Below are 13,646 nucleotides of genomic sequence, written 5' to 3'. Positions count from 1 at the left end.
CAGGCTGCTTCCTGCCACACTTCAAGCTGTTGGTGTGCTGGAGGAAGCTCAAATGTTCCTGGAGTGCCTGAGGGAAGTCTGTTTTGCTTTTCAACAGCAAGAAGAGAAGCTGTCTGAGCTGGGCAGGCGGCAGCTGACTCTCTTTGCCGAGCACAGCCGGAGCTCTGACCTCTCAGATATTTTGGAGGAGGAGGAAGAGGAGGAGGAGGAGGAAGAAGATGAACTGTCTTCAGAAGCTTTGGAAGAGAAGAAGTGGGACCAGAGAGATTCAGGTTACCAGGAGAACGGGGAAAAGGTAACTTGTGGCAGAGGAATGCTGCTGGGGAGCTCCAGTGCAGCCATCCCATGTCATCAGCTCACGGGAGGAGGTGCTGGTCTGAGCCCAGCACTCCCAAGAGTGCTTGGCTGAGTTCCTGCCTTCTCTGCTTTTACTCCCAGTGTTGTGTTCAGACAGTAAAAATGCAAGCTCCTTGTGAGAGGGGAGGGTGTTTGTGTGTAATCAATGCAGCCAGGGTGTAATGAGTTGGAAAAACACACAGTGTAATGGGGACTTTGGAACCCAGGCTTGGAAATCAATCCTATTGATCAGGTTCTTGATGTAGGCAGCAAGGGTGGGCACTCAGGGATCTGTCAAGTCCAGGCATCTGCAGATCCTCTACCGACCTTCCCTTGCCTCCTGAGGCAAAACAAGCAGCTAATACCAGTCCTGCAAGCAGGAGGCAGCAGAAGAATGGCTGGGCACAGATTGTTTTGGTGCTGTCTGTAGGAATGGATGGTTTGCAGGAGCAGAGCCCTGGCTTTGCAGCTCAGATGTTCCATAGTATCATAGTATCAGTCAGGGTTGGAAGGGATCATCTAGTTCCAACCCCCCTGCCATGGGCAGGGACACCCCACACTAGATCAGGCTGGACAGAGCTTCATCCAGCCTGGGCTTAAACACCTTCAGGGACGGTGCCACAACCACCTCCCTGCACAACCCATTCCAGCAGCAAGTGGAGCAACCCATTGCAGCAAGTGAGGAACTGCTGCCTGGGCTGAGCTGTGAGTGAATGTGTTGGTTCATCTCCCCAAGTTCAAACAGCTGAAGCTCTGCACTGTGTTACAGTGCAGCAGAAACGGGTCAAGAGCTTCCAGCTGTGTGGCAGGGAAGTGGTGTGTGAGGAAGCAGATGACAGCAGCTGAGATGAATGTGCCTGAGGGAAAGTTCAGAGGTGGAATGCCTGAGAAAGGAGAAAGGTTTGCAGGAAATGTGGTAAGCCTGGGTAGCAGGAGGGCACCCTCATTGTTTTCATGTGACAAAGGAACAGCTCTGGGTGGTTGGTGCTGATCTGGGTGCCTGCTAGCCTGCAGCACAAACAGGGTGAGGCTGGGGAGCATTACATTCACAGGTTCACAGATTGCATTAGGTTGGAAAGGACCCTTAAAGGTCATCTTGTCCAACCCCCCTGCAGTCAGGAGGGACACCTTCAACTAGAGCAGGCTGCCCAGGGCCTGGGCAGTAGCAGTGATCAGAGGCAAACAGTCTGATGGTTCTGGAGTCCATTTGGTGCATGGAGCGCATTTGCTGCTGCTCCTTTTCCCCTTCTGAAGGGGGTCCTGTTTCCCAGGTGGGGAGAATGGAGCTGCAGTGCAGTGTGGCCATTTCCTCTCATCCTGGCACTTGTTACCAGCCCCACCTTGCTACAGCCTCCTTTCAGGGGGGTGTAGAGAGCCAGAAGGTCTCCCCTCAGCCTTCTTTCCTTCAGAGACTCGAGCATGCCTGCAGCTTAAACCATTAATGGCTACATTTGCTTTGTAAACCTTTTGCAAATGTTTGCAGACCATGGCCTGATACAAACTGTCTGGGAAGCTGAACAAGAGACCTCCAGAGGTACCTTCCAAACCCTAAATTCAACCTACATCACTTAAGCATCTGGGATTCTACCTTTTCCTACCAGTTTTATATGCAGTAAGAGGCCAAAACCATCGATTCCAAGGTTGGTCTAAGGCAACTTGGAAAATCCAGCAGTCTTTTCCCCAAAGTTTTGTGTGACCTGGTAGGCTCTGACCCAGCTGCAAGTGAAATCCAAGCCTGTGTGACCCCTTTGAGGTCAAGGGTTGCCATGGGCATTTGTGGCAGCTCTGTGCCCCTGGATTTACAGACAGTGAACTGCTGTAGAGCTGGACCTTGAGAGGTGATGGGAAGGGCCTAGGGAAGGGCCTTCCCCAGCAGCAAGATCTCCAAGGGGTGCCTTGCTGCGCAGAGTCACTTCCTTCTGTTCCAGTGCAAGGACAGAGAGGTAAGAAAAGTCCATGGATCCTGCTGTGAGACTCATCCCCGTGGAGGGAGGAACCTGATGAGCTCTGGAGTGCAGTGAGCAGCCCCGGAGGAACTGTGTCTCTCCTGCCCTGCCATCCCACACTGGGGCTGCTGAAGCTGTGGGGGAACCGAGTGGGCAGGGTGAGAGGTGATGCAGAGTTGTGTGTGCAGAGGCAGAGGCTGGGAGGGAGCTCTTCCATGCATTGGCCTTCCTTGCTTTGCTCCATCTGAGTGTCCTTTGCCAGAAGATCCATTGCTGGCTATCGCTTCCTCCCCTTGCTTGGCTGCAGCCCACCGTCGCCGCTCCATCCTGCTGTGCTGGGAGGGAATCAGCTCTCACTTTGCCTCTCTTTTTAATGTTTATTTCCTCTCTTTTTCCCCCCTTTTGCTTGTCCTGGCTGTGGCTTTTCTCTGGGGGCTGGGAACAGATGGATCTTTGTGATACTGACAGCGATGAGGAGATTCTGGAGAGGATTCTGGAGCTGCCGCTGCAGAAGACCCACAGCAAGAAACTCTTCAGCATCCCTGAAGTGACTGAGGATGAGGATGAAGATGAGGATGAGAAGTGTGTTACAGAGGAAAAGGCAGAGCCTCAGGACTCCTTGGAAACACTCAGCCACCCTTCAGGAGGGACAGAGAAGCTGCTCAAGGAGCCGTTTCAGAGGGCAGAAGGGAGCAACAGCTCCACAGATCCACCCACTGTGGCCCCACGGGAAGAGCACGGCGCTAAGGAGAGCAGAGGGGATGCTGACCATGCAAACCCTGCCTTTGCCCAGCTGGCCTGGAGTCAGAGGAAGGCAAACTGGGGCTACCAGGAGAACGATCCAAAGTCTGGAAGCGGGGCAGGCCCCACCTGGAGCAGGAGGAAGGGCAGCGGCTCCCGAGAGAAGAGCCGGAGTCGGCCTGAGCTGGGCAGGAAGAGGCAGAGCGATTCGACAGAGCACTGCAGTCGTCTGCTGGGCAACTGCAGCCAGATGGGGAGTGGTTTATACAGAGCTCCTAGCCTCAGGGAGGAGCTGAACATCGTGAGCAGTGCTGGTGGTAAGGAGGGGTTTGATCTGTACAGCCGTGCCAGGCAAGGCAGCTTGCGGAGGAGCCACCCGAGGGCAGCGGGGCCGGGGCTCGCAGAACCCGCTGGGACGCACTGCTCCGGCCCCAGGAGCCTGGAGATAGACATCGAGTACGACTCTGAAGATGATCAGGATTCGACCTGTGCATCCCCCCCCCGAGAGCAGGAGGTGGCCAGAGAGCTCCCAGGGCTGCCAGGGGGACTGGAGTGATTGCTCCAGCCGCTCTGAGGTCGCCCACACGGATGGCAGGAGGGCCCCGGGCGGGCTGGAGCCGCTGGAGGAGCGGAGCGCGGAGCGGGCAGGGGCTGCGCGCCAGCGCCTGCCGGACTGCTGCCGGGACAAGGAGGCGCAGAGATGTGAGAGCAGCTCTGAGGAGCAGGGCTGGGAGCTGGACTGTAAGTCAGCTGGCTGGAGAAGGAGGCTCCAACATCCTTGGAAGGGGATACGTAGCACCTCCTTGCACAAAAGGGTTGGGTGACCTTTCCTATTCTGGCTTTGAAGCGGCTTGCAGTGGCGTTGCCTTCCCTCTGCTCCCCTGGCCTGCCTGTCTCTTGCTTTGTTCAGTGTTGTCCAGAGGAAGGACCCTCCTCTAGGATTGTCTGGAAGACTATCTGAGAGATGCTGTAGTCCTGTGCTGCTCCATGGCTTTTCTTGTATTAGCTGCTTCTGCTTTTCCTGCTGACTGACTCGAGTGGCACCGATGCAGTATTCCTTTTCAGCCTGGGCCTTTCCTCCCCACGGCAGGAGGGACCCCCCCAGAGGCAAAGCCCTGCTTGCAATAAGCCCATTTGGGAAAGCCTTGTGTAGATGATGACTCTCAGGTCTCATAGTCTCAGTCAGGGTTGGAAGGGACCACAAGGATCATCTAGTTCCAACCCCATTGCCCTCTCTTTGAAACTGCCCTCTCCTGCATCCTCACGCTCCCCAAGGGGGCTGGCCAGGGGTGCCTGGCAGGCTGCCTGCCCTGCCCTGCCCCTGTCCTTTAGCTGCCTTTGCCCAGCCCCCTGGGATGTGTTTGCAGCTCTGGAGTGTCCCAGAAGAGGAATGTTGCATTTGGATGCGCTGCTCTTTGTGGAGTGCGTTTGGGCTGAGCGCTGTTCAGGCCAGGCTGGAAGGCAGAGGCTGCTACTAACTCTCTGGTTGCTAACTCTCCTGTTGCAGGCATCTGGTAATAAAGATCCTAGGGGAGAGGCAAAGAGCCAGGAGCTGCCTGGCACAGCTGCCTGGCAGGCTCCCAGCCGAAGAGCCAGCAGGAGCGTAAGAAGAAGCCAGATGCAGAAACCTTTGCTCTCCAGCCCAGGTGAGTGGTGAGGGGCAGAGAGCTGGGCAGAGAGGGGCAGAGAGGAGGTTGGAAATGGCAGGGCAGAGGCTGACAGCAGCTGAGCCACACAGGGAAATAGGGCTGACATCATCTCTGGAGTGTGTCCAGAGAAGGGCAGTGAAGATGGTGAAAGGCTCTGGGGAGCAGACCAGCCCTCCACAAGCCCTGTGAGGAGAGGCTGAGGGAGCTGGGGTTGCTTAGCCTGGAGAAGAGGAGGCTCAGGGGAGACCTTCTTGCTCTCTCCAACTCCCTGCAGGGAGGTTGGAGCCAGGTGGGGGTTGGTCTCTTCTCCCAGGCAAGCAGCAGCAGAACAAGAGGACACAGTCTCAAGCTGTGCCAGGGGAGGTTTAGGCTGGAGGTGAGGAGAAAGTTCTTCCCAGCAAGAGAGATTGGCCCTTGGGATGTGCTGCCCAGGGAGGTGGTGGAGTCCCCATCCCTGGAGGTGTTCAAGAGGGAATTGGATGTGGCACTTGGTGCCATGGCTTAGTCATGAGGTCTGTGGTGACAGCTTGGACTTGATCTTTGAGCTCTCTTCCAACCTTGGTGATTCTGCATCAGGGCTGGTGAGGAGCAGCTGAGGGACCTGGGGGTGTTCAGGTTGGAGGAGAGGAGGTTGAGGGGAGACCTCATTGCTCTCTGCAGCTCCCTGAAAGGAGGTTGGAGGCAGATGGGATTGTTGGTCTATTCTGTCTAGTGTCAGGAGATAGAACAAGAGGGAAGGGCCTGAAGTTGTGCTGGGCAGACTTAGGTTGGATCTTGGGAAACATTTCCTGATTGAAAGAGTGGTCAGGGATTGGAAGAGGCTGCCCAGGGCAGTGGTGGAGTCCCCGTCCCTGGGAGGTGTTCAAGAGATGTGTGGCCATGGCTCTCTGGGACATGGTTTAATGAAGCAGAACAAGAGGACACAGTCTCAAGCTGTGCCAGGGGAGGTTTAGGCTGGAGGTGAGGAGAAAGTTCTTCCCAGAGAGAGTTGTTAGCCATTGGGATGTGCTGCCCAGGGAGGTGGTGGAGTCCCCATCCCTGGAGGTGTTCAAGAGGGGATTGGATGTGGCACTTGGAGCCATGGTTTAGTTAGTCAGGAGGTGTTGGGTGATAGGTTGGGCTTGCTGATCTCTGAAGTTGGACTTGCTGATCTCTGAGGTTGGGCTTGCTGATCTCTGAGGTCTTTTCCAACCTTGTTGATTCTATGATTCTATGATTCTGGCCATGTTGGGTGGTTGGACTCAGTCATCTCAAAGGTCTCTTCCAACCCAAACAATTCTCTGTTCTTCCTGATGTGTCCCCTCTCTGCCCACAGGTCCCCCAAGGAGCTCTGCTTCAGAAACCTGTGCTAAAGATGATGGTGTTAGAATATTTGTGGCTCTCTTTGACTATGACCCTGTTTCCATGTCTCCTAACCCTGATGCAGCAGAAGAGGAGCTTCCCTTTAAGGAAGGGCAAATCCTGAAAGTAAGAGCACAGCTTGGTGAGCATCTCCTACTCTGTGTGTGTCTCTGCCTGATCTTCCAGGGGCAGCATAAACCTTGGGAGGCAGAGGCTCCTTCACCTTGGCAGTTTCCTGAGCTTCCTGTTCTCCTTTGTGCATGTGGGGAGAAAGTTCTTCCCAGCCAGAGAGATTGGCCACTGGGATGTGCTGCCCAGGGAGGTGGTGGAGTCCCCATCCCTGGAGGGGTTTAAGAAGGGTGCTTGGAGCCATGGTTTAGTTGCCAGGAGGTGTTGGGTGACAGCTTGGACTTGATGAGCATTGAGGTCTTTCCCAACCTGGTTGATTCTGTGATTCTCTCTCTCAGTCCCTCTGAGCCTCAACACCCTGACCTGGCTTTTCCCTTGCAGGTGTGTGGAGACAAGGATGCTGATGGCTTTTACAGGGGGGAATGTGCAGGGAGGGAGGGCTACATTCCCTGCAACATGGTCTCAGAAGTCCAAGTGGAGAATAATGAAGTCAAGAAGCAGCTCCTGAAGCAGGGCTTCCTGCCTGCTGACACCCCCATGGAGAGCACAGGTACTGTGTCTGCTTTACCTCTGGGCTGGGCTGCTGCTGCCAGCAGCTTCCCTCACTGAGTGTGGAGAGCTCAGCTGTGCTGCCCAGCTGTGAGGCCAGCACAGCACACCAAAAGGGTCCCTAGGTTTGGTCTCCAGGGTCTGAAGGTTTAGTGGCCCTTGCAGTGGCAAACAGGGAGGGCTGGAGGGCTGGGGGGCAGGGCTGGAGGGCAGATCTGGAGCGCTGGGAAGCAGGTCTGGAGGGCTGGGAGGATGATCTGGAGGGCTGGGAGGCAGGTTTGGAGGGCTGGGGAGCAGGTTTGGAGGGCTGGGGGGCAGGTCTGGAGGGCTGGGGGGCAGGTCTGGAGGGCTGGGAGGATGATCTGGAGGCCTGGGAGGCAGGTTTGGAGGGCTGGGGAGCAGGTTTGGAGGGCTGGGGGGCAGGTCTGGAGGGCTGGGGGGCAGGTCTGGAGGGCTGGGGGGCAGGTATGGATGGCTGGGGGGCAGGTCTGGAGGGCTGGGAGGATGATCTGGAGGGCTGGGGGGCAGGTCTGGAGGGCTTGGGGGCAGATCTGGATGGCTGGGGGCTAGGGCTGGGGGGCAGGTCTGGAGGGCTGGGGGGCAGGTCTGGAGGGCTGGGGGCAGGTCTGGAGGGCTGGGGGGCAGGTCTGGAGGGCTGGGGGCAGGTCTGAAGGGCTGGGAGGCAGGTCTGGAGGGCTGGGGGCTAGGGCTGGGGGGCAGGTCTGGAGGACTGGGTGCAGGTCTGGAGGGCTGGGGGGCAGGTCTGGAGGGCTGGGGGCAGGTCTGGAGGGCTGGGGGGCAGGTCTGGAGGGCTGGCTGGGGGGCAGATCTGGATGGCTGGGTGAGGCAGGTGTTGTGAGGCCTGGGCTCTCATACCTGACTCTGCTGCAGCACAGCACTGCCCAGGGCTGGATTTGCAGCTGCTGGGTGCCCAGCACAGGAGAGATGTAGACCTGATGGAGCAAATCCAGTCAGGGGCCACAAAGATGATCAGAGGGCTGGAGCACCTCTGCTGTGGGGACAGGCTGAAAGGATTGGGGCTGTGCAGCCTGGGGAAGAGAAGGCTTTGGGGAGACCTTAGAGCTCCATTTCAATGTCTGAAGGGGACCTGCAGGAGGGCTGGGGAGGGACTGTTCATAGGAGCTGGTGGAGATGGGATGTGGGGCAGTGGTTTGAAGCTGCAGCAGGGCAGATTGAGGTTGGGCATCAGGAGGAAGTTCTGCACAAGGAGAGTTGTGAGACACTGGAGCAGGCTGCCCAGGGAGGTGGTTGAGGCCCTGTCCCTGGAGACATTCAAGAGCAGACTGCATGTGGCTCTGGGCAGCCTGATCTGGTTGGAAATGTCCCTGCTGCCTGCAGGGGTTGGACAGGATGCCCTTTGAGGCTCCCTTCCAGCCCTGTGCAGCCTGTGGATCCTTCCCACCACAGTGAGCTGCTGGGGTGCACCTCACCTGGCCCTTTGCTGCTGGTGCAAGGGTTTCTGTCCTTCTGAAAGGGGGAGGTCATTGTGCCCTGTGTTCAAGGGCAGGAGATTGAGCACATCCAAGTGCCAGGGGCTGCACATTGGCCACAGCAACCCCAGGCAGAGCTACAGGCTGGGGGCAGAGTGGCTGAGAGCAGCCAAGCAGAGAGGGACCTGGGGGTAGTGGTTGATGGTAGGCTGAACATGAGGCAGCAGTGTGCCCAAGTGGCCAAGAAGGCCAAGGGCATCCTGGCCTGCATCAGGAAGAGTGTGGCTAGCAGGAGCAGGGAAGTCCTTGTGCCCTGTGCTCAGCACTGCTTAAGCCACACCTTGAGTCCTGTGTCCAGCTCTGGGCTCCTCAGTTTAAGAAGGACATTGAGAGACTTGAAGGTGTCCAGAGAAGGGCAACAAGGCTGGGGAGGGGTCTGGAGCACAGCCCTGTGAGGAGAGGCTGAGGGAGCTGGGGTTGCTTAGCCTGGAGAAGAGGAGGCTCAGGGGAGACCTTCTTGCTCTCTCCAACTCCCTGCAGGGAGGTTGTAGCCAGGTGGGGGTTGGTCTCTTCTGCCAGGCAAGCAGCACCAGAACAAGAGGACACAGTCTCAAGCTGTGCCAGGGGAGGTTTGGGCTGGAGGTGAGGAGAAAGTTCTTCCCAGACAGAGAGATTGGCCACTGGGATGTGCTGCCCAGGGAGGTGGTGGAGTCCCCATCCCTGGAGGTGTTCAAGAGGGGATTGGATGTGGCACTTGGTGCCATGGGTTAGTTGTCAGGAGGTGCTGGGTGACAGCTTGGACTTGGTGAGCTCTGAGCTCTTTTCCACCCTTGTTGATTCTCTGGTTCTGTGAAGCAGGCAGCAGAGGGCAGTGTGTGCTGTGTGCTGTGGCATGGCTGAGGGGCAGAGGTGCAGCTGGGCTGCTCTGTGTGTGTGTGTGTCTTGGGGGGGTATGGAGCATGCCTCACCTGAGCCCACGCACAAGGACTGCAGCCCCGGGCTTGGCCCGCGGTGACGTGGCTGCTCCCCAGGGGAGGCATGGCCTGCTGCTCTTGGTGTTGCCTTGTTCACTCTTCAGGATGCTTTGCACTCCCCACTCACTGTCTGGTTTTCCCTTGTCTATTTATTGGCTGTTGTTTGTCTGTCTGTTCTGTTTTCCTGAAGGGAATGGCACATTTCCTCCACCTCCACGCCGCCAAACTGCTCCTCCCAAACCCAGGCGCTCCAAGAAAGGTCTGTGCCAGCCCCTGCTTCCTCTCTTGCCTTCTGCAGCAGCACTGCAGGCTGCCTGGGGTCTTTCACCACTTCCTCACAGGGGACACTCTGCTGTTTGTCCCTCTAGACCTCCTAGGAAGTAGAAAGGGAGCTCAAGCCTCTGCTGCTGTTTCAGTTTTGAACAGCACTGATGCCTCTGATCAGTTCTGGAGCTTGACCTCTGCTGCTTCTACCCAGCATGGATTCAGGAAGGGCAGCTCCTGCCTCACCAGCCTGATCTCCTTCTGTGCCTGGTGGCTGTGGGGCAGGCTGTGGATGTAGTCTGCCTGGACCTCAGCAAGGCCTTTGACACCATCCCCCAAAGCAAGCTCCTGGCCAAGTTGGCAGCCCCTGGCTTGGAGAGCAGCTGTCTGAGCTGGGTTAGGAGATGGCTGGAGGCTGAGCCCAGGCAGAAAGAGACCTGGGGGTAGTGGTTGACAGCAGCTGAACATGAGCCAGCAGTGTGCCCAGGTGGCCAAGAAGGCCAATGGCATCCTGGCCTGCATCAGGAAGAGTGTGGCCAGCAGGAGCAGGGAAGTCCTTGTGCCCTGTGCTCAGCACTGCTTAGGCCACACCTTGAGTCCTGTGTCCAGTTCTGGGCTCCTCAGGTTAGGAAAGATGTTGAGGTGCTGAAAGGTGTCCAGAGAAGGGCAAGAAAGCTGGGGAGGGGTCTGGAGCACAGCCCTGTGAGGAGAGGCTGAGGGAGCTGGGGTTGCTTAGCCTGGAGAAGAGGAGGCTCAGGGGAGACCTTCTTGCTCTCTCCAACTCCCTGCAGGGAGGTTGTAGCCAGGTGGGGGTTGGTCTCTTCTCCCAGGCAGCCAGCAGCAGAACAAGAGAACACAGTCTCAAGCTGTGCCAGGGGAGGTTCAGGCTGGAGGTGAGGAGAAAGTTCTTCCCAGAGAGAGTTGTTAGCCATTGGGATGTGCTGCCCAGGGAGGTGGTGGAGTCCCCATCCCTGGACGTGTTTAGGAAGAGCCTGGATGTGGCCCTTGGAGCCATGGTTTAGTAGTCAGGAGGTGTTGGGTGACAGGTTGGACTTGATGATCTCTGAGGTCTTTTCCAACCTTATTGATTCTCTGACTCTTGTTAGTGTCCCTGGGTCATGGTGGTTGCTGCAGACTTGGAGTTGCATGAACAGTTTGCTTCTGTGGTTTGCTGCCTTGGTCTCTGTTCTGTTGGTTGGTGTTTGTCAGGTGTGTGAGGTGTGGGCACTGCTGCAAGATGAACTCTCACTGATGAGATCTTTCCTTGCTCCAGCAGGGTTGGAGAAGCAGGAGAAGTATAAGTCTCCTCCAGGTGAGAATTGCTCTTTCTTACTCTGAGTAGCTCATGGATGTTAGTGATCCAGAGGTGTTCTGTACTCAGGGGCAGGTGCAGGACCCCTGTGCTGGAAGGTGATGGTCATTCATAGTATCATAGTATCAGTCAGGGTTGGAAGGGACCACAAGGATCAGCTAGTTCCAACCCCCCTGCCATGGGCAGGGACACCCCACACTAGATCAGCCTGCCCAGAGCCTCAGCCAGCCTGGGCTTAAACACCTCCAGAGCTGGGGCCTCAACCACCTCCCTGCCTCCCTGCACAACCCATTCCAGGGCTTCACCACTCTCATGGGGAAGAACTTCCTCCTCCCCTCCAGCCTGAATCTCCCCACCTCCAGCTTCATTCCATTCCCCCTAGTCCTATCACTGCCTGAGATCCTGAGCAGTCCCTCCCCAGCCTTCTTGTAGCTCCCCTCAGATACTGGAAGGCCACAATGAGGTCACCACAGAGCCTTCTCTTCTCCAGACTGAACAGCCCCAACTCCTCCCTAACTTTCTCCTCACCTCCAGCCTAAACCTTCCCTGGCACAGCTTGAGACTGTGTCCTCTTGTTCTGCTGCTGCTTGCCTGGGAGAAGAGACCAACCCCACCTGGCTACAACCTCCCTTCAGGGAGTTGGAGAGAGCAAGAAGGTCTCCCCTGAGCCTCCTCTTCTCCAGGCTAAGCAACCCCAGCTCCCTCAGCCTCTCCTCACAGGGCTGTGCTCCAGACCCCTCCCCAGCTTTCTTGCCCTTCTCTGGACACCTTCAAGTCTCTCAATGTCCTTCTTAAACTGAGGAGCCCACAGCAGGACAGTCTGTCCTCACAGGAGAGGTGCTCCAGCCCTCTGATCATCCTCGTGGCCCTGTACATTCTCACATGAAGTGATGAAGTGAAGATGGTGAAAGGGTCTGGGGAGCAGACAAGCCCTCCATGAGCCCTGTGAGGAGAGGCTGAGGGAGCTGGGGTTGCTTAGCCTGGAGAAGAGGAGGCTCAGGGGAGACCTTCTTGCTCTCTCCATCTCCCTGCAGGGAGGTTGTAGCCAGGTGGGGGTTGGGCTCTTCTCCCAGGCACCCAGCACCAGAACAAGAGGACACAGTCTCAAGCTGTGCCAGGGGAGGTTTAGGCTGGAGGTGAGGAAGAAGTTCTTCATAGAAAGAGAGATTGGCCATTGGGATGTGCTGCCCAGGGAGGTGGTGGAGTCCCCATCCCTGGAGGTGTTTAGGAGGAGCCTGGATGAGACACTTGGTGCCATGGTTTAGTTGATCAGAGGGTGTTGGGTGAGAGGTTGGACTTGATGATCTCAAAGGTCTTTTCCAACCTGGTCTGGTCTATTCTATCCCTACCCTACCCTGCCCTACCCTACCCTGCCCTACCCTACCCTACCCTATCCTACCCTGCCCTACCCTACCCTGCCCTATCCTGCCCTACCCTGCCCTGCCCTACCCTGCCCTGCCCTACCCTGCCCTACCCTACCCTATCCTACCCTACCCTACCCTACCCTATCCTATCCAATCCTATTCTATCCTATCCTGCCCTACCCTACCCTACCCCATCCCATCCCCATCCTATCCTATCACTACTCCACCAGATGCATCCAGGCCCTCTTTCTCCCATTCACTTTCCCCCTCCTGCTCTTCTTGGCTCAGTCCATGCCAAGACTGAGGAAGTAGTGGCTGTGATTTGGGGATTTTTGTCCTTCAAACTGCCAGCTCAGGAGGCTTTGGTTTCTTTTTGTCATGCAGGACAGAAGCATAAAGACTTTGAAGCTGAGCTGCTGACTGCTCGAAGCATGGTGGCTGTCTTTGACTACAACCCTAAGGAGAGCTCTCCCAATGCAGATGTTGAGGTAACCTCCAGCTGCTCCCTGCTTGTAGAAGTTTATTTGTCCTCTCTTTGTGCTTTTCTTTTCTCTTTCTTTTATCCCAAGACCCTTTGCACTGTGATCAGGACAGAGACAATTATCCCTGGGCACCACTGCTGCTGCAAAGGGCTTCCCTGAAGTCAGAAACTGCAGAGTTTGCTCTCCCTGCATTCAAGGCCAACCTGTCACCCAGCACCTCATGACTGACTGAACCATGGCTCCAAGTCCAACTTCCAATCCCCTTTGGAACATCTGCTCCTTCTGAGCAGAACATAGAAGCTCCTTTACATTTGGATAGGATAGGATAGGATAGGATAGGATAGGATAGGATAGGATAGGATGGGATAGGATGGGATAGGATAGGATAGGATAGGATAGGATAGGATAGGATAGGATAGGATAGGATAGGATAGGATAGAATTAACCAGGTTGGAAAATAACTCAGAGATCATCCAGTCCAACCTCTCCCCCAACACCATCTGATCAACTAAACCATGGCACCAAGTGCCTCATCCAGGCTCTTCCTAAACACCTCCAGGGATGGGGACTCCACCACCTCCCTGGGCAGCACATCCCAATGGCCAATCTCTCTTGCTATGAAGAATTTCTTCCTCACCTCCAGCCTGAACCTCCTCTGGCACAGCTTGAGACTGTGCCCTCTTGTTCTGTTGGGGGTTGCCTGGGAGAAGAGACCAACCCCCAGCTGGCTACAACCTCCCTGCAGGGAGTTGGAGAGAGCAAGAAGGTCTCCCCTGAGCCTCCTCTTCTCCAGGCTAAGCAACCCCAGCTCCCTCAGCCTCTCCTCACAGGGCTGTGCTCCAGACCCCTCCCCAGCTTTCTTGCCCTTCTCTGGACACCTTCCAGCTTCTCAACATCTTTCCTAACCTGAGGAGCCCAGAACTGAACACAGGACTCAAGGTGTGGCCTAAGCAGTGCTGAGCACAGGGCACAAGGACTTCCCTGCTCCTGCTGGCCACACTCTTCCTGATGCAGGCCAGGATGCCCTTGGCCTTCTTGGCCACCTGGGCACACTGCTGCCTCATGTTCAGCTACCATCAACCAGTCCCCCCAGGTCCCTCTCTGCCTG

The 13,646-nt window shown here is 56.5% G+C and overlaps 1 protein-coding gene across 1 annotated transcript in view; it reads left to right on the top strand.

Moving 5' to 3' along the window:
- TSPOAP1 (TSPO associated protein 1) overlaps positions 1–13,646 on the top strand; it is an 83,783-nt gene that overhangs the window by 60,335 nt on the left and 9,802 nt on the right. Inside the window, 9 exon segments of the mRNA XM_068169210.1 lie at positions 98–295; positions 2,728–3,519; positions 3,521–3,838; positions 4,531–4,669; positions 5,988–6,139; positions 6,524–6,692; positions 9,307–9,375; positions 10,654–10,692; positions 12,441–12,544. Of these exon segments, the coding sequence (XP_068025311.1) occupies positions 98–295; positions 2,728–3,519; positions 3,521–3,838; positions 4,531–4,669; positions 5,988–6,139; positions 6,524–6,692; positions 9,307–9,375; positions 10,654–10,692; positions 12,441–12,544 (1,980 nt within the window).

The sequence above is a fragment of the Melanerpes formicivorus genome, unplaced genomic scaffold (genome assembly GCF_026170545.1).
Source record: "Melanerpes formicivorus ecotype bairdi unplaced genomic scaffold, bMelFor1.0.p_v2 SCAF_173, whole genome shotgun sequence".
NCBI classification, from domain to species: domain Eukaryota; kingdom Metazoa; phylum Chordata; class Aves; order Piciformes; family Picidae; genus Melanerpes; species Melanerpes formicivorus.
This window is presented reverse-complemented; position numbering and strand designations above follow the sequence as displayed.